Here is a 20,506-nt window from a genome sequence, read left to right on the forward strand (position 1 = left end):
ATTTCAGTTTAATAAGCACATTTCAAGACAAAATTCAGGCCTCTGAGCAGGAAGGACTACATCAGTCCATCAATCTACTGTTCATCATCACCCTTGAAAGTATTGCCATGGACTCAGTAGATTCCATGGCAAAAGGAAGCTGCCTCCTGTCCTTGCTTTTATTTCTATGTTCACAGCTTTGGCACTGCTTCTAAAGCAGAGCACTGAAACTTAGAAAGTATGAGGCTGAAGTACATTCAATTAACACTGAAATATGTCTAACTGCCAGGGTGGGTTGTTACCACCAATAAAGTACAAGGCTAAAACGGGTTTCTGACAAGGACTGGAGTAACAAGCCATTTTGTTTTCTGCACAGAACACCCATGGTGCTTGCATCCACAGAGCTATGACAGATAAGGGAAGTGTACAGGCAGCAGATTATTTTTGACACACTCCTGCAGCACGGCTCATCTCTCCAACTCAGCTGGAAAAGCTGCATGCAGGCTTACTCTGTGCAATGCTCTTTAACTAAAGTCAGCTACTGCAAAAATTACATGCAACAAACTGTGAGCTATCAGATGGGATGGATAAGCAAGCAGTTAACTAAAAATCATTCCTTACAGGAATTTATCAGGGTTTATGGATGTATAAATATACAAAGCTGGGAAAGAGAAAGATAAGTGTTTTATTAAGGTTTAAGAAATATTGCCAGTATTCTCTTTCTGCTCTTTTGCAAGTTTGATGCAATAGGACTGACATATTTAAGGTATTATAGCTTTTGATTAGTACAGTAATGTTTCTGGGTATAGAAATGATGCCTGGGAACTTTTATTTTTTTTCCTACTCTGACTTTAATTCCTGGAAAGTTATTGCTATATCAGCATTATGAACACAGTGGTGCCATAGCAATATTCTTAGGAGTGTATTGATAGTACACTCCTAAGACATAGCACTAATGCCAACTGCACATCAAAGGATATGACTAAAGCAGCTATTCAGCCATGAAACTATTCTTTGGTTAATTTATAACCAGCTCAATCAGGATTTCCAGGGAGCCACCTTCTCCTGATGTGATGACACACCATGAGGTAAATCTCTCAGAAGTGAGTACCAAGGCTCACTGTTGAAATTCTGTGCTCATTTCTTCCATGAATTTCTTAGCTCTGGTTACAGCTTTCTAGGAACAGCTAAAGAGCACTGTAAGCATCTACTGGTTTTTTCCTCCTGAAAGCACTCAGACTGTAATCAAGTCACTGCATGGTTTTCTTTTTGACAGTATAAATCACTTAAGATTTTGCCTCTCTGGGGTTCTCATTACACACACACAGCAACTTGTTTTCTTCTATAGAACCAAAGACCCCAGGTACAGACTTTGATACTTCTTCCAGAGCTTGTTTCAAAGTGCTGCAAAAGGTGGTAAAATCCTCCCCAATTCTTAATGTTTTAGCCTTTTGTGCCCACAAAGCCATTTCCATGAACTCCTTTTTCACAGCCTAGTGTGGTGTTTCACGTGGAGAAACCTGGAAGATGAGACCCCACCACAAGAGTCTTCTTGGAATTCTATTTCTCCAGGACACTGTTTGCATTGCCATAAGCTTTTTAGAGCCAGTAGAGAACCCCATGGTTGGGGGAAGTTCCAGACAGTGAGTGCCCCTCTCTGAGAACCATCGGTTGTATGAAATACTGAGCTTATTACCTCAGGCTGACTAATGAAAAATTAACTATATTCACTGCTCACGATTGGATGAGGAATATCCACTAACTTTGGGATTGAAAATGAGATGTGTGGCTGTGATTTGCAGGATCCCCAAAGTCACTGCCATAATGCCCTCTGCAGTGTTGCTCCTCTCCGATTCTAATTTGGCTCTTGGAGGATGATTTTTTACACATAGGATACCAATGAGCACCGGAGAATTTAAAATAAAAGGAGAGGAGGAATGCTGAAACTGAGTCTGAAACCCTTCTGCCCAAATCTTCATGTGTACCCTATCCACCACAGCTTTCTGGAACTGACAGTGCAGCCATAACTGAGTTTGCAGTTTAGTTCAAACATAAACTCACTTGAATTTACACGAAAGAAGCCCCAGGACTGGGGCCCTAAAGTGAGATGCTAAAGAATCCTTTGGTTAAAAATTGCTATGAGGCAATTACCAAGCTCTGAAAATGAGATTATGCTTTCAAGATTGAGCCCTGTACCCAGTTACAGTTATATTTTTAGCACCATTTGTTCTTTTGCAAAGGACATATTTATTATTCTCTCCCTATTGTATAAACTGTAATTTAAAAATTTTAAACCTCTCCTCTATTAATGCCCATCAGATCTGTAAAACAGGAAAATCAAAATTGTCTTTATATATACTTAACCTTGATGATACCGTGTTTCATTCATTTTTTAACGTCCACTATACCCGATGCTGCACCAGAAAAGCCATTTAATGCCTTAGAAATAGTTCACTGAGGAAAATAAACCATTCACATCTCAATTAAACCAATTTCTAAGAGCATAATTTCACTGCCTTTAATTCAGTTAATATCTGCATAAGGGGCTGAAATTAGGATGTCCTTTACAATGTTTCAATGCTTCTGAAACACTGAGGGATATTAAATTTCTGCTTCAAATTTATTTGAAATGCTGTATACTACACAACCTTCCTCTTGTGAAGCTCACAATAGTTCTAGGTTATATAAATCATACAAGGTTTTCTTTTTTGACAGGTAGGATAGACTAAGAAAAAGAAAACAACAAAAAACCAACTATACTTTGGCTTAGCTATACACTGCTAGGGTCAAGGTAGCTCTTTGAAACTCCTGGAACACACTGAACTTAATTGTATATGCATGCTATAATACAACAGAATTTGTATTGTTGCAACTAAGGTGCAACATTAACAACAACATTAAGGTGCAACGTTAATCTCAAATCCAAAGTATTAAATAAAAGAAATATTTTGACAGTGTAGATGCTGCAGTTGGAAGATGTTTTTTGTTTGTTTGTTTGTTTTTAATAGCAGGGCTTAAGACTGAAGAAATCTAATCACACCACAAGACGAAGAGATGGGTGTACAGCTTCTCTCCCATCTTCATAAGGCACAAAGGGGAGAAAGAGAGTCTAAAGAATGTGCATGCTCATGTGTTCCAGGAAGCAATGATTTCCATCCTTCTGGATACCTGCTTAATGCAGTTCTCTCTCTGGAAAATATATCCAGACCAGAGCAAGTTGTTGTTTTCCCTGCTGGAGTATGAATTATAGTGACTATCCCTGAATTAGTTAGTTTAATGGAAGTTCTTATCCTGCAGACATAAAGTACTATACTGCTGTCACACCTCATGCCACCAGTAAAATATACTGGGGACACATGCACAAATGTGCCCCAAATAAAAAAATACCTCATCTTCTGAGAGCACCTGAAACACAACAGCACTGCAGAGAAATTAATTTTGTTTTCCATATGATAGATTGTCTGGTTGGAAGGCTCAACACCACATTGATTTTCTCTGTCCTGAGAAAGGCTCCCACTGCAGACTGACTCCAGGCTTGCCCCAGAAGGTAATGGAAATAGAGCGCACTGCAGGAGAAGCACACAGCGTTGTACTCTGCTCCTGCATGCTCAACCAGCCACTGGCAGCTTCAGTGGGAGCCTCAGAGCTGGCACATGAGTGTGCTCATCCAGAGAGGCATCTCAGGACAGGGGCACTGTCACAAACACACCAACTTCAGTGTTACACAGAAATCCTTTCAGTGGGGTGAGGGAATCATTGGTTCGGCCCAGCGAGTGACACGTTATATAAAGTCCTGTGTAATGAGGTAGGTACAAACCCACTGGGGGCTGGAAGGAGAGAGAAACAAAGGAATCTGTTCAAATCTCTGCACTGACAACACAGTCCTGCCCCTGGGAAAGAAAAAGAAGAATGACGAATTTCTTTTAAATCATTGATGCCATCAGAGATACCAGCATTATATTGTTAAGGAAACTATGCAGCTAAAATTCCTTGGGGAAGAGTTGGAGTAAATTGTTCTCTTCTTGACTGACAAGATGCTAATCCTCCATTTCTAACTTACCCTACTAGATTGGGAAAGTATGATACTGCAGGTTAGCCAGAAAGCCTAGGTCAGGACAAATACAAGTTTGTAAAAGAACCTCTAAGTATTGGCAATATTTCATCTTTTGTGACCTGACTTTTAGGAATTGTTAATAGATAAGGCTTTCCTGAAGGGGTGAAAGGGACCAGCTGAGACAGATTTGCAATGTCTCATTCTTAGGTCTGTTTTCATTCCCATTTTATTCCTCTAACTTGAATCCCTGGAGCTTGTTGTCTTCAGAAATTCCATTTCCATATCACCCTGTGCCTAATTATGGAAAGCAGGCATTTTGGCCCATCCTCTGCCAAAAGACACGAAAAGAGCACATTTCTGTTTCTTTCAGTATTTTAAAAACACTTTTCTGAATCACTGCTCATTTGACATTTTCTTTCTCCTTCCATTGTGCCACCTTGCCATATCTAACTGAAAGGTGTTATACCTTCTGTGATCAAGTAATGACAACTGTGCCACACATTTTATCAAGATCTGAATTTAATTACAGGATCTAACAAGCCTAAGAAGGGATGAGCCTTTGTATTTCACCGGGATATCCAAGATGAAAAATAAAGGGGGGAAAAAAAAATCTGTATGCAGACTCAGAGAAGCATTATTATATTGCATTTTCTGACAGAAAGACCTGATAAGCTGTCAAATTAAAAAGCTGATTTGGGAAATTTTACTGAAACCACTTTTTGAAAAGAGACTTACTGTAGTGCTTTGTTTGGGTATCACCTAGGTTCTTTATTTAAAGACAGCAGCAGGATAGAACAATTTCACAATCTCTCAAAGGGCAGAAGTTCTTTTTTTAAAGCAAAACAAAAAATTCCTTCACTTTGAGTAAGCTGCAGCAGAGGCTCACCCAAAGAGAATGGGAAAATAAATTTCCATTTTTCTTAACATCAATCTTTCACATCGACAATAAAATGATACAGAATGTGAGACCTGTGTGCATGCTGACAAATACATTTAATCATAAACAAAGAGCAGTCAGAGCTGTATGAAATGAGAAAAACATGCAAGAAATCAGTTGTGCAATTACAAAGGGAAGGTAGCACACTGGCCTAGTTACATCCATCACTTGACTGCTGGTTTGTGTCTCAGTAACTTAGATGAATTTTTCATATATTTTGATTCCTGCTTCCAGAATAGTTTGTTCTGTCTTTATGCTGGAGAACTCAGTGAACTGAGTTTTAAATAACTCCTTGTCTTATTTTTAGTTCCCCATACCATTATTTTACACTCTGGTATAATGCCTCATTTTATTAATATTATAACTGGACATCATAACATGAATATAGGTAGATTTCAGCTTCCTACAATAGTAAATCCTCATTGAGGATTTTGTCCAGACAAAATCAACAAAAAATAACACAATTTTATCTTTGCTTTGGCTAAGTATTGGAGACATCACAGAAAAGCTAATTGTAGGAAACATTTTTTTGATTGAGTGATCAGGAGTTGACTTAAATTAATATGAGGACAACTAAAAATAAGTCTGTAAATCAGATTCTTGATTTAAAAAGAACAAAATTTGATAACCTGAAGGAAGTCAGATTATGCAATCAGTGTAAGGGGCTGGATTCAGCCAGGAATGACACTTGGAATTTCTATAAAGTATTTAAATGATTATATATATATATTTTTTTTTTTTGAGTTTGCACCTGCAAGGTTAAAATATACCAGGGGAGATCTACTAGACTGAACAACTGCACTATCACAGGCTATGTTACAGGAAGTTAAAACACCAGACTTGCTCAGTAAAGAAAGCAGTACCTTTCAGAGTTAGAAAAATAAATAAATACTCAGGAAATGTTGCCAGAATTTACCCAAAGAACCTCCCAAAGACAGTAAACTAAATTCAAAAGCCAGAGTTTCTAAAGTGCTATAAACAAAAAGAGATCATAGAGTCAAGGCGAATTACTTTATAGGAAGGCTGATGGTGATTGAAGGGAGCAGATTGAATTGACTAACAGGAAAGTGTTTAATACAGATCTCCACAGCTCTGAAAAAAGCAATGTACATATTCTTACTGAACTTGTGTGGCCAGAAAGTGAGAAAGATGATTGCTATCCCAGAACTTAAAAAGAAGCAGCCAGGAATTTTTAAATCCAGGTATCCAATGAAACGTGTAATTTCTTGTAGCAGAGAACAGACAATGTAATAGCTTTACATAAGAAGAATTTAAAAACTACCCAGTTGAAGTGTTTAGTCTGACCTTAGCCATACATGCTGCTTTAGAACAAATTTTAAAATAAATAATTAAAGACATGAAAGCAATTGGAAAATGAGATAAAACGCAAAACTTTACCAAATCATGTTAAGCTGGTTTAACAGCTGTATTCGACAAGCTAACTCATTTTCTAGATGAAGGAAATGAAGTATATCTAATTTTCTGGATTTCAGTAAAGCATTTGATATGATGTCATGTAACAAATCATGGATTAACTCTGGAAAAAATAAAGGAGTGTGAAAAGTGTATGGTAAAAAGCTGAATAAAAAAACCCCAAAAACACAAAGAATAGCATCTAACAAGGGTTTGTTCTCTCCTTCCTCTGTCTCATGTAGAGACTGATATCATGAGCCTGTAGCCATTGACAGGCTCTGAATTCAAGGGCTCCTTGTCTTGCATCACACTTGATGCACACCCATCTTCCTGGGATGCATGTCCTTCCAGGAACCAGCCCTGGAGTTGCCTCCTCCCTGCAACTCCCCCTTCATTCAGCATCTTCTTTAGCTTCTCAGTGAATCATTCACACTGATGATAAGCAGTCCTTGTTGTCACATTCAGACATGCCAATGTGTCAACTGTACCATATTCTGCCCCTTATGTTCCCCACTAAATTAACTATATTTGAAAAATAAATGGCCTCAAGACATAGTAGGTGGGTCAGATGTACCAAAGCTCTCCACGTATTTTAGGGAACTGATGCCATCTAGTTGAATGAGTGGAAGGCCTGCCTGTGTTTTAGCCATGGAAATGTGATAAACTCAATGCTGAGTTCCACATGGAGTTAACAAGAGGAATATCACTGTGAATTCCCAAATTGCATTAGACTGCCATAGGAGCTACCACAGAAGCCACTGCAGGTACGACTGCAAGGAAAAACAATGTTTTTCTCCCAGAAAAACTACCTCAGAGGAACTCCTAAGAAAGTAGCCAAGCTGAGTTTGGCAATAAAGCACCTTTTGTACTTTCTTCACTGATCTCAGTATAAAGTGCCATCCACATAGTGAAATCTGTAGATGACATGAAGGCAGACATGGTGATAATGCTGAAGAGGCTGCAGATATCAGTCAAGAGGAACAGAGTCCCTCTGAATTAACAAAAGTGACACCAAGGCTTACACTACAAAATGCAGGTCACACACTTAAGATATAGGACCAGTCCCACCCCTTCTTGCCCTAAGTTGGGACACTTTGATAGAGAATTCACAAGGAAAGACATTCAGCAGGTAGTCAGCTACAGAATGACATTGGCTTTCCAGTTCTGAGGCATGAAAAAGAAAATTAAGGTCTTAAAATGCCAAATTAATATCTGCATTACTGTCTTCGTATATCCTTGAGGTTCCTAGTGCTCTCATACACAAACACACGTGCAGCTAAAAACCAAATTCAAAACAAAAAAAAGCATCAACGAAAGGTTATTATGATGAGCAGAGAAATGAGAAAACTATTCTGAAAAGACATGTAAGAGCAAAGTGGGATGAACTGGAAAGTGCTTGGACTGAAAGCAAAAGTATTTCTTAAGAGTAGGATGTTCCTTCTAAGTTACTCTCTAAGAGAAACAATTTATGCAAAGAAGCAGACTTGACCCAGTACATTTTAATTTCTAATTTCTTAAGGTCTTCTATCACTAACCTTACTTTTAAATACACATGCAGGAAAAAAAAAAGGAAATTGGAACGGGAAAAAAGCCATCCAAGCCACTAATCCTTTACAGGGAAAGTGGCCCATTGATTTAAATATAGTTCCATTAATATTTTCTTTAGCATTCTAAACATTCTCAGAACTTGTTTTTTGACTGGTAATGAAATAATCCATGAGCTGTGTACAGCATTAAACCTTTGTCTTGAGCCAGTGCAACCAATTAAAATATTTTCTATGAAATTTCAGATTATCTCACCCATATGCATTATCTTTCATAGATCAACTTTACTTTTACTGCTAAGATGTATATTCAGAGTCAGTTGTCATTTTAACTCTGAGATGAGAATAGAAAATACTTTGTTTGATTAAAATGTTTAAACCAATGAAGATTTTGCAAAATTTCTCATTCTCATTTTGTGCAAAATAAATTGCACAAAACCAATAATTTCTGAATTTCAAAAACGTAAAAATTTGGGATTATTAAATGTTTTTATTTCAAAATACATTTTTAGATTTTTCTACCTTTCATTTTTCCATTTTGTTTTTTTCATTGCCTGTTAAAGGAAGCACAAATTTTTAAGTTCTTCATTCACTAATCTTTTTCTTCTGTACTAATCTCTAATTTGTCTCTCTTGCAGCCTGTATGGTTTCTAATTTTTATATAAAAAATCAATGCTATTCAATATATAACAAGGTTTGAATGATCATACATCCATTGAAAATCAATTTATTTACTCCTTTGATTTTCATTAGGTGGGAATCTGTGACCCTGTTCTCCCTAAGAGGGAGTCTGATCCATCAAAGAACTCGACCTTTACCACCAGGGCTGGGTAAATTCTTCCTGAATATTTTCACATGGAACTTCATCAAAGACTTTTTACAAATCAAAGACCCCAAGTATGCTAACTCATTCATATTTATACCCCATTATCTCCTACCAAACCAGAGTAGGTTTAACTATAACAGGTACCAGCAGACCTTCCCAGGTGGAGAACTCAGCACAGACAGGACCCCAGGGAGATGTGACTCCATGGACACATGAAAGGCTATAAATAACACTGATGAGTTTTGTTTTCCAAATCAGGGAGGTGAGACTTCAGCTGCTCACAAAACAACTACTGATTTAGCTGGTATTTTTCCTATTCTCTTCTTACTAATTCCGTAGACTAAATATTTAAGACCCACATCCTCCACTTCTAAAGCCTGATTTTATACATGTGGCATAAATTTATACATAAAGTGTTTACTTGCACATTCATCTTCTACATATTCCTGTCCTCACAATTTTTCCAAACACTGTTATCTCCAAGGAAAATAAAGTCTTATGAGGTGTCCTTATTTCACTGGCACCACTGGTTTCCCACAGCAGGAAAATGACATCCAGACCAGGAGACATGGGGCAGTTTGTGTTTCACAGAAACTTAATCGCTGTGAACAGAACTTAAGTCTTTTCCATTGGACTTCCCTCCTGGGCATAAGGGCAGTTTTTATTTTGTCTTTGTGAACAAGCAATGGGAGATTCCTCCAGGTCTGTAAGCTTTGCAGCTTATCAGATGATGGTGTTTCCTCATATCCTCTATGTCTTACCATCAGGATTGAGGGATGACAGATCTGACTGTAGGAGTCAAAACTCTGGCCATAGCAAGGGAACACACACAAGAGACAGTCAAGATGGATTCTCTTATCCAAAGGAGGAACCAAGTGAGATAAAAGGTACAGGCAATGTGTTGCTGGACAAATAAATAGCAGTCAGAAGCTTTTGTTATTTTCCTGTGAAACACCCTGAAGGTCCTGTGTCCAAACAGCAGTGGCCAGAGAGGTTTGAAAATTTGCTCTCTGGCACAAGGCAAGGCAAACACTCAGTGATCATTTACTAGTTAGATTCCTACATCACCTTGACCATTATGAATGTGGTGATAACAGGCTTTTATTAGACTATTCAAAGACACATTTGTGAAAGTGCTTGAGATATCTCCTACCACCACACTAATACCTGAAAATCATCTTTGGTCTTCTTCCAGAAGAGGCTGTAGGGACTTCAGTTTGGAAGATATTTCTAAGCCAATAGTAAGCAAGTTAGGCAAGTACATAGATCGCTTGGGAAATGCTAATCCCTTCCTGGAGAAACAAATGTACTGACACAAATGTCTCCTGTTAATTTTAGAGTCAATCTGAACACAGGAAAACCAAGACAAATGGATGCTATTTACCCTAAATAGGATACATGGTAATAGCTGACTTCTAGCATTTATCTCAAAGTCACATGTTCCCCATGAAAAGATGACAGACACTTTTTCTATTTTCTAGAATACAGGGACCAAGAGAAGCATTTAAATGACATGTCCCTTTCCCCTAGCCCTTGGATGTTCTGCATGAACAACTTTGATCCCACAGATCCAGAGACAGTCCCTAAAGACAACATGAGTGATCTCAGCTCTTTAATCAAAACCAAACCACCGAGCCAGCTAACCAAAAAAACCTCCAAACCAAAACCCAGTGCAGAATCATTCTATATTATATCAAAGCCCTTCAAGCTGGTGATTGCCATTTTGCAGAGGTACTGGCATGATGTCAGGTCTCTCACACAGGTTCTTTGGTGTCTGTGCTCTATCATGATTTATACCTCCTAATCACAGGGATGATCACAGGATGCATCTGCTCCAGCAGTCTGGCAATGCTTTGGACAAGCTCTTTTCTGCAAGCAGTGTGAGTGACATGCTCATGCTGCCAGATCTTGGTCTGTCAGACACATCCCTGACTCGTCCTGACCCATGGGCTATGTGAGGACAGCTGCAACAAAGTTTTGCTTTTCTAAGGCTAAGCAGAGATCCAGGGATGACTGGGAGGGCATCTTTTTAGATATTTGTCTACATCAGACAGTGTCTTCCAAACTGCTGCAGGGTCCCAGGAATGCTGAGCACTCTCAGCAGACTGAGCAGTTTTGGAACCACAGACCCATTGCCCAATATCTAATAGGTCATTTTCTGATTTACAATGGAAGGAAGGTCTGATTTACAATGGAAGATTTACAATGAAGAGAAAATCCTCACTGGTAAAATGATTAGTTGTGCTGTGTGTTTTAAAAGAATCATCATTAGACAAACTGCCTTTGACCACAGAAAGCACAGAGTTAGTGTCAGAAAAGTGATTCTGAAATTCTTTCACAATAAGTGGTGGTTATTGTGGCTTTTAAATGTCCTCTACCATCTTTTGATATACTTTTTCTGACTAGTAAAATATGCACACTTCACTACCATGGAAGAAAAATCAGATAATTAAGAAAACTGTTTTTCATGATAAATAGATATGGTTATGAGCACTATTATAAAGGTTTTTTCCCCTCTTCCCTTTTTGATTTTATTTGAAACATATTTTCTTTCAGGTAAGGATTAAAATGTTGTTTCAAATTAAATAAAATGTTTTGTTCTCAGATTATCTAAGTCCCGTGTAAACACTGGGAAATCCTGATATGACAAGTCAGAACATTTTATTCAGAAAACACTGAAATTAATATTTTCATATTACTACAACAGTTTTCTTTTTTTCTTCCTTTTTTTTTTTAAATTTGACCAAAATTCTTAGTTCATTTTGACACAAATTAACAAGTTCTTTGTTTTATGCAACCTTAGGGAACTGAAAGTGTAGAATTGTTACCTAACTGAAGTTACAAGAGCAGCCTCTTCACAGAAGCAGCTGGAGTTGCTGTTGTGGAGCAGCCCCATCACCACAACAGCAGCCAGACCATTGGGAAGGGAAATTAAAACTAGACAATGAAGCAGACAAGATAAGCAACAAGGAGTAGAAAGGATCTGCATGGAAATGGGGATGGTCTATTTATTAGGAGCTCTGACTGAATAGTCAGCAGTTTTCTCATTGCTGTTTAATATGATCATAAATTAGGCTGCATCCAGAGAAGTTAATGTGAATTTACTGTCTGAAAAAGAGGTCAGGATGAAACACTAAAGTTCTTTGCAAAGATGCAGAAGGGATGGTGATAATTCAGCAAAGAGACATAGCACTGAATTTAGTTAAGACAGATGGAATAAATAAATCAAGTGAAAATATGGACATCTTAATCAACTTTTAAAAAACTACAGTGTGCCACTCACAATCACAGGGCTATGCACCAGCCACAAACACAAGAAATGGGGAAAACAGAATCAACATTTAATAAAGGGCAGAAATCAAAGTATACATCCTCACAGCTCTAGCATTTTATTTTATTCAGAAAAGTGACAGGAAAGAAACTTCAGAGTAAAAAAATTACTTTGATGGTAGTCTGGAAGAACATACATATGTAAATCCAAACCTCTGTTTCTGAAAATCATGCAGCCACTTCAGGATACTGAAATCTTCACATTTGTTCAGGACTAAAACACATTTTTCCCAACCATATTTCAAAAAACAACCATCCACCTCAACTAGGATAATCATCCTCTACCACTGACCCCTGCCTCTTTTCCTTTTACAGCTCTCTCATTTCACACCCACTCAGATATAAATTGAAGGTGCATTGGCCCAGAGCAAACTCAAATCTAGTGGGATCAAGAATGTTGTCACAGGAGGGACAGACTCCATTCTGTTCATCTTCCAGGGTCACTCTTCTGCATTTTTAGCCAGCTCTTGGGTAAAACACACAAAGCCACCATGGAAACTCTGTGAAGTATTGCTGTGTGATATTTTTTTGTAAGGTACCAGCTGGTTTTGGGCCTTGGGTATCCTAATCTACAGCAGCTACACGGGGCCAGATGAAGGATACACAGGCAATGAAACTGGAAATTCCTGAGTCTCTGAGCAGAAAATTCTCTTAGAAAAGCTTCACCCAGCATTTTAAGGCACCAAACACAAACAAGCAATGTCTTGTAATCAGGCATGCCAACCTGAAGAGTAATTCTGAGAAAAATCTTTCCTCAACAAGAAAGACTTGATCAGTTGGTATGCTTTAGACAACCAACTGATTATTTAATTTTATCTTTGAAAAGAAAAAAAAATACAGCATATGTAAGTATAGCAACTTTACTAATTAGGTTGCCTAATCTTGGTTTTACTATTAACTAAAAAGCCCAAAACAACAAGAAGTGGCAAATCTGATGGAGCAGCATAGTAAGAGAAGAGAAAGGTGTGCCTTGATGGTGGCCTTCTGGGAAGGGAGAAGAGATGGAAGGTGAAAAGGGGGAGGATAGCAGCCAAAAGCAATGCTGTGACATACAGGAGTCATAAAATATTATCATGGGAAAGTCAAAGAAAGTTACAGGCCAACAGCAGTCTCAGAAGATCCAACCAAGGGATTCTGTACTGCAGCTAATGAAGCAACTGAGAATGCCTTGAAATGCAGCCTGCACATAGAGCACTCATGGAAACTGAATAAAAATCTAGTATTTTGTTTTCTTTTTTCAAAGAAAACATCCAACTTTCTTCCACTCCACCAGTTCCATCCCAAGAAAATCACTTTATTTTCTATTTTTTTTTTTTCAGCATAAACAAGTTCTATGTGCCACTAGCTTCAGAACTCAAGGCTTCTTTTTGTGTTTGAGCCTGTCCAGGAGCACCCCGTTCATCCACACAGACCTCCTGGCATGTTTGCCAGACTTCCTCTTTGTTGGGGTGCACCACTCCTGAGCTTGGAGGTGGTGAATTCATGCTCATCATTTGGTAAAAACCAAAATAAACAAAACACCACCTCAAGCCTATTCTTCCCTTTGTGTTGAATAGGTCTTGATGAACGATAACAAGTCATCCCCAGCTTACACCTTATTTCAGCAACCATTTACCAAACTGCAAAAGGAGAAAGCTAGGGGGAAAAGGAATATCTGAAAGATCTCTGAATGTACTTCCTTCAGCATCCCCCTTTCCCTCCTGAGTTTATCACCTCTCATAGATGTGCCTAACTTAGAAAAAATGGTTCTAATTCCAAGAGCTGCCATTCATTCGTAGCACATTAGCACACAGGTGGGTTTTTTTAACAACTTCTGCTATACATAGATTCTTTCCCAATACATACTTTCATTATTTCATATATTCTGAATTATGTCCAAGGGTTATATTTCATGTGAATTTTTTTTAATTTTTTTTTTTAAATAGCTGGACTATAACTGAAATGGCAGAAATAACAAAAATCCCCATCCTAAATACTAATAATTAATCCAGGGAATGGCTTATACATTCCTTACTAGTGAAACACACCCTCCTGCTGCACTCCACCCCCAAAAATGAAGAATTTTCTACTTTTAAACCAATAAATCAGAACTGTCGTTTGTGCAATCGGCATTCTGGTTTGCATATTTGCCTTCATTTACACCTCTAAATTTGCTGCCTTTTGCTTAATATCAACACACAGAGCAGCTGTTAGGAGATAACATGCAGATGCATAAGTTACCATTAATGGCTCAGTTGTCCTACCCAATAAGAAAGGGATTGTGTATCTGAAAAACCTGTTGCCTTTAAAAACGAATAAAATTAGCATCATAGTAATCCTCAGTGCATAACATTTGCATAAAATTAAATATGGGCCTTCTCAAGACAGCTCTGCTGTCATACTAGCGGTCCTCTTCAAGTAACCAGCATCATCTGCATAAATAATGCCCTGCAGTTTGCATTTGGAGTTAGGGCACCTCAGTTTGGGTGGTTGGCTGTACAATTGATAACTGCAATGTTGTTTGGTTTCTGTCTGCTGGAAGACTTCTGCTAAATTCATAAGCTTCAGATTGCTGTAATCTTGTAATCAAAGAACACAGACAACCTTTTCCTCAGCAAATGTTTCACCCCATCACTTGGGGATGGATTTGTGAGTCACTTTAAACTGTGTAGCTTTTGTCAAAGCCTTTTTTTCCCCCGCTAAACCAAAAGTGCAATAAAAACAAATGATAGCAAGAAACAAAACTACTACTTCATGCCTCCATAACTGCATTTTCCCACTTCCAGTAATAACTTGAATTTGGGCTTTTAAACTCACTTAGGAAACGCCATCATCATAAAACTGCACTGCTCAGGATTCTTTTTAACTACTTCTGCAGCTACTAAAACACCTCAAGGGAGCTGATCCTGCATCAGGAGGGGAGCAAAACGAGGCAAACTCCTGGCACCCCCCGCCCTCTCAGTGCCAGGTGTTTGTGTGGGGCCTTACCTGCTGGGTAGCGCTCGATGACGGGCCAGTTGTCCACCTGCAGGGTGGCATTGCCACCGCTCCTGGTGAAGCGCACCACGTGGTACTTCCCGTCGTTAATGATGGCGTTCATCTCCTCGATGGCGATGTCGTCCGTCCCGACATTAAACTTAACTCCAATTTTTCCCTGGTGCTGCAGAGTTGGGAGGGGGAAGGGAAGAAAAAAAAAAAAGGAAAGAGGAAGAAGAAAAAAGAACTAATTAGGAGTTGTTTTAGGAGGAATTGAGACAGTGTGTCACACAGGGGGAAGATTTCTAACAAAGTCTTCCCTCCTCAGATGTAACTTCTGAAGGTTCGCGCGTGGCAGTGACAAACCTTCTGACAGCTTAGGAAGTCTGGGACCTGTTTTTGAAGGGTAATTGATATTCCAAATGAATTACTTCACCAAATTGAGCTCTCTCCTTTTCCAAGAGATTCAGATCAAGATGAGGATGGCGGAAGATGGAGGAAAGCTCAAGGTTTCTGACTTTGTCCTCTCCCTCACCTCCATGAAGATTAAACAAAAATTTTCCTTTTAGACTTTCAAAACAGAAAGACTTGCAGCGTCACTTGAAAGAGATACAAGAATCTTCTGGCCATAAAAGCCAAGTTCCAGCCCTGCTTTTCCTTTTTTTCAAACCTCATTCATACTTAGAGCCTTCAAAAATGATAATAAAGAAGGAGATTATTTTTTTTTTCTGCTTGGAGAGATTTTTGGCATCACATTGTAGTGATTTTGAATCATTAAGCCAAGATCACACTGGCTGATTAACAAGGACTTCCCTGTTCAGAGCCAGAGAGCAGGAAAAGGCATTTGCTGACACAGGAAGGTGGAATTGTTCTCACTAAGGCCAGACACTCTTTTTCTTTTCTTTTTTTTTGCTGGGATTTGCCTATAAACTTCTGTGTTTGTGTGCTCTTAGGGCTAAGGGGACTTCCCATGCACACCAATACCTGGGAGCAAAGCAGTAGATTTTCCAAATGATTGTCATATCAGCAAGTTTTCATATTTATTGACTTTTAATTATTAAAATGTTCACTCTAATGGGACACCTCATTTTAACAAAGTTTTTTAATGTCTATTAAAGTTAACTTAAGGACTTTGCATTTTTTTAATCTCCCATAAAATCAATTCTGCTCCTCAGTAAAGGTATTTATTACACTGAGGAGAAAAAAAGAAAAGCACTGCACAGTATGAGATTAGGGACTTATTCATAATAATTGGCAATTCTACATGAAATTTCATGTTCCTGGAACTTGTACATCCTTCTTTAAATTTAAAAAAAAGTTCATGAAGTTTTTACACAACCAGATGAAACACAATGAAATATTTTACTTTGTATGTCTTGCTCAGTCACATCAAATCTTCCAGAACCAGTTCCAGCTCTGTAGCAGAACTCTTGTGTTTGCTCTCTCTTTGCCTTACTACCTTAGCACTGCCTCCTGCAGTAAGTGCACTCTGCAGCTCCTTGCCTCTGGAAGTCCCCCAAGCAAAGAACTCAGGACTTTGCCCACTTTATTTTATTCTCTTTTCAAACACCTGACTTTGTTTTCCAGCACTGCTTGCATGCTGCAGTTACACAGCTGAGCAGCTGCTCAGCACCTCTGCAGTTCCTCAGCGTTCTGGCACCACACTCAGCTCCCCAGCTATGACCTTTTTTGAAACAACTAAAGGACCATTCCCTCATGAGATTTGCAGAATGAGTCTGAAAAAATTTTTTCTTGGCTCAGTTGATTGAACAATGTTTTAAACATTCCTCTTTTTTTTCCTTGTGGATTATTTTAATATTTCTCCATTCATTGGTCCTACTCTATAGACATTCCCATGTCTATAGAGTGTCAATATGGGATCCACCTTATCCAATTCATGCTCATCTTCTTTTGCCTCTGGTGTGAGCTGTATAGCAACTTCCCAGTTATCTTGGAAAGGCAACTGTAGTTCTTCTTAATTTCAGCTGCTTCAACTAGACTCAGAATAAATTTCACCCATTTTTTTTTCCCATGGATGCAGTAACTTATTTGTTTCACCTGTTTCATTCATATGCTTATTCTCTTTACACAGAAATATACACAAAGACATGTAACATTGTCCTGCTTTAAAGCAATCTCCTCTTTTACTAATTTTTGAAATGAAGAAAACCAGCACTTAATGATAATGGTGTATGCAACTTTTCATAGTACTTTCAAGAAATCAAAGGGCTCTGAGGATTAAATAAAGCTGACTAATTTTACCATGATTCATAATTACACTATTCATAACCTACACTTTATATACCAGTTTTCTTATTTGCTATATATATGCATACACATATATTATTTTAGATATTTTAAAAAATGACAAAGGAAACAAAACAGCTTTAAAGTCAATAGAAATGGTGGGAGTAAAAACAAGTGGCACACACAGCACTTATATCAGCAGTTTTCCCAAAGTTGGAGAATGTAGGACTGCAGCCAAGTTACCATTTATAAATGGCCAGGTATTGGCAAGTGAAATGAATGCTTTGCAGACTTGAAAGTAAACTTTCAGCCTTCCTTTATAGATATATACCTTCTAGTGAAAAAAACCCCATGTTTTCCTGACTTCCCTATGTTTGTACACAGATACTGTGCACAGAGACCAAGCATGCAGATGCAAGAGCAAATATCACCCTAAAAGCTGGTAACATATTACAGTGATTCTTTTGTCTTTAATTTCTTACACATTTCTCCAGCACCCGTGGGCATCTCAGTAACACCTCCATGAAATGAGGAAACAAGTCTGTGTTTCAAATTGAAGACTTCCTGATTTAAGGATCCTGATCCATATTTAAGTTTGACTTCTGGACATCACATCAAACATTATATGAATCACAACCCCACTGTGCACAGCCCTTTAGAACCACAAAACAAAACATGATGCTGCAATAATCCCCTTTCTATGTAGATAGGGGGTTTCCTAAGCCATTGCATTATCATGCAGAAATTTGACTCACTGCATGCTCCCTCACTGCAAGGTAACATTATTTTTCATTTGTCTTTGTCTTATTAGTTTTCATCTGTCTTAGGTTAAGACCATGTGCACACAGAATTATTGTGGATCAGCTGACATAAAGTAACCTGTTGAGATAACTTGATCTCAGCCCTCAGCCTTGTTAAGCTTAATCTAGTGGGCCTGTAGCCTTTTAGAAAGAGCTGGTTTTTATATTTCCTCTTTTTTGGGGGGCAATATAGTAGTGCAGAAAGGAAAGATACTGATAAAACTGAAGCCTACTAAATTATTATTTTCACTTTGCCAGCCTCAGTTGCATAGTAAAGGGGTGGAAATTTTCCTGTATCACTCATTCATTCAAAATAATCTTAGAAGTCATCCTTCCTGTCAAAAACAGCCTCAGACAAATGCTGAGTGAGAGGTTCCCTCTTCAGTGCCCTGCAGATGGGCACTACAGAAATGTCTGTGCATCACTAAATACTGCAATAAGTCAGCACTGCTGTTGAATGGTGCTATCTCTGCCAATGACCCAAAGCAGCACAGGCTCACATTCCCACAAACATTTTTTTGCCCAAAAGCAAAGATTATCATTTCAGAGCTCCCCTGGTAAAAATCAGCTGTGCACACACAGCCCATACAAGTCCACTGCACTGTTTATGGTTCTCAGCCTGTGTTTTCTTTGTCTCAGTCTCACTCAGTTGTGAGAGAACATGGTAATGGAACCAATTCCTTTTCCTCCTGTGCCTCCATCTATTCCATACTGCCAAGGCCACAATAACAGAGCAGAGTCAGGCAGGAGGCAGGAGAGTTTCCAAAAAGGCCAAAAGAGAGGAGGGATGCATTTCAACAAGTAGCTTAAACATTGTGTCTACAGAAATTATTTTGAGCCTGTCCTAGGGTGACGTTATGATGCTTGTATCCCCATTCATGTGTTCTGTTAATGTTGGATATTATGTTCTGTACCTTTAAGACCGGCTCTGAAGAGGGAAAGTTTTGTTTTGGTTTTCTTATCAGCCTGGCGGGACACAGAGACTGCAGCTCTTGCTTTTGCCGCTTTGGCTTTTTGCTTTGCTCTCTCGCTCCTGCTTGCTTCGCTTCTGCTTGCTTTTGCTCATTAGCTAGTTTAGCTAAACTGTCCAATTTCTTCCTGGACTGTTTCTCCTTTCCTTTTTCTGACCATTTCAAACCTGCTCCGGACTGGGACCTGGGAAACACCAAGATTCTGCACCTTGTGGCCTGCAGCAGCTGCCCCAGCACCGGAGGGACTGAGAACAGAGTGACCACCCCCAGAGAGAGACTTTCTGAATTTGTCATCTTTTTTCAGAGCGGTGTCATCCGGTATTGTTCATTCTGTGTGCTGGGGGTGCTGTGCCTGTTAAATAAACAGGTTCTTTCCACTTCTCTCCAAGGAATCCTTCCTGAACCGGTTGGGGGGAGGGGCTGTGTGGGTTTGCTTACTGGAGGAGCCCTAATTTGGAAATTCTCCTCCAAATTTGCCCTAAACCAGGACAAAGCCTCAGATCTGAAGGTAGTATCAATAATGCTAAATCCACCACATCACCACCCCTGCTCCCTGGGGCAATGCAGCACAGGGACCTTGAATTCATCCACACACTGAGCCCCAGCCAGCAACTCTCCAGAAACACCAAACTTTTGTTTTGGAGGTGCTTTGGCTGTCCTATTTCTGAGGCCAGGGTAGCTTTTATTTCTACCTACACAGACAGAGAAGTTAATCTTTTGTTGGCTTGTACATTACTGCAACATGCAATGTAGGCTTGGTGTATAGCTTAAATTCTGCTGTCCAAGCTCACAGGCTAAGGATAAATATGTTAATGGCTTCAAAGCAGTTGGATAAAACTGTGAGACAGCTCCAGTTCTATGCTTCTAATGTGCTCTGAAACGTTGGGAGCTTTGATTACTCTGACAGTGCCGGATGTGTATGTGTGCACGTGTACATACCAATCACTTCAACATGTTTTATCTTCAAAAGCTCTGGCAGCAACTGCTGTAATCTAGCAACTCCAGTGGAGTATTTTCAAGCTTGTTTTATGAATTGTGTACTCTAAATACTTAACAGACTTCTGATGAGGCACCAGGAATGCTGATGAACCTGAGAACCAAGCAATAAAGGTGGAATGCAAATCAAGCCAGCAGCTGACACTGCAATTTGTTCCCTGTTGGACTCTAGTTCAGTGCTACCAATCTGCCAAAATGGAGTAAAACCAATGCTATTATTTTTTATATATATATATAATCTATATATATAGATATACACTCACACACATAAATATCTATATCTATATATAATTGATATTTCCTATAACATCAGCAACGCTTTGCTGCTCTCTGTAGCAATAACTCTGGAATTAGTCAAACATGAGTGATGCAAACTTGGCACAACAGTAGTTTCAGAATAGACTGCAGACAACCTAAGCTCATAATACTTACATCCCTTAACCACTTCCAAGGA

General features: G+C 38.8%; 1 protein-coding gene across 33 annotated transcripts in view; it reads right to left on the reverse strand.

The window, feature by feature from the left end:
• Positions 1 to 20,506, reverse strand: part of NRXN1 (neurexin 1) — a 681,323-nt gene that overhangs the window by 106,117 nt on the left and 554,700 nt on the right. For all 33 annotated transcript variants that reach the window (XM_077176064.1, XM_077176060.1, XM_077176056.1 and 30 more), the window contains one exon: positions 15,051 to 15,222. In XM_077176064.1, coding sequence (XP_077032179.1) covers positions 15,051 to 15,222 — 172 coding nt within the window. The remainder of the gene's footprint in view (positions 1 to 15,050; positions 15,223 to 20,506) is intronic.

The sequence above is a fragment of the Agelaius phoeniceus genome, chromosome 3, assembly GCF_051311805.1.
Source record: "Agelaius phoeniceus isolate bAgePho1 chromosome 3, bAgePho1.hap1, whole genome shotgun sequence".
NCBI lineage: Eukaryota > Metazoa > Chordata > Aves > Passeriformes > Icteridae > Agelaius > Agelaius phoeniceus.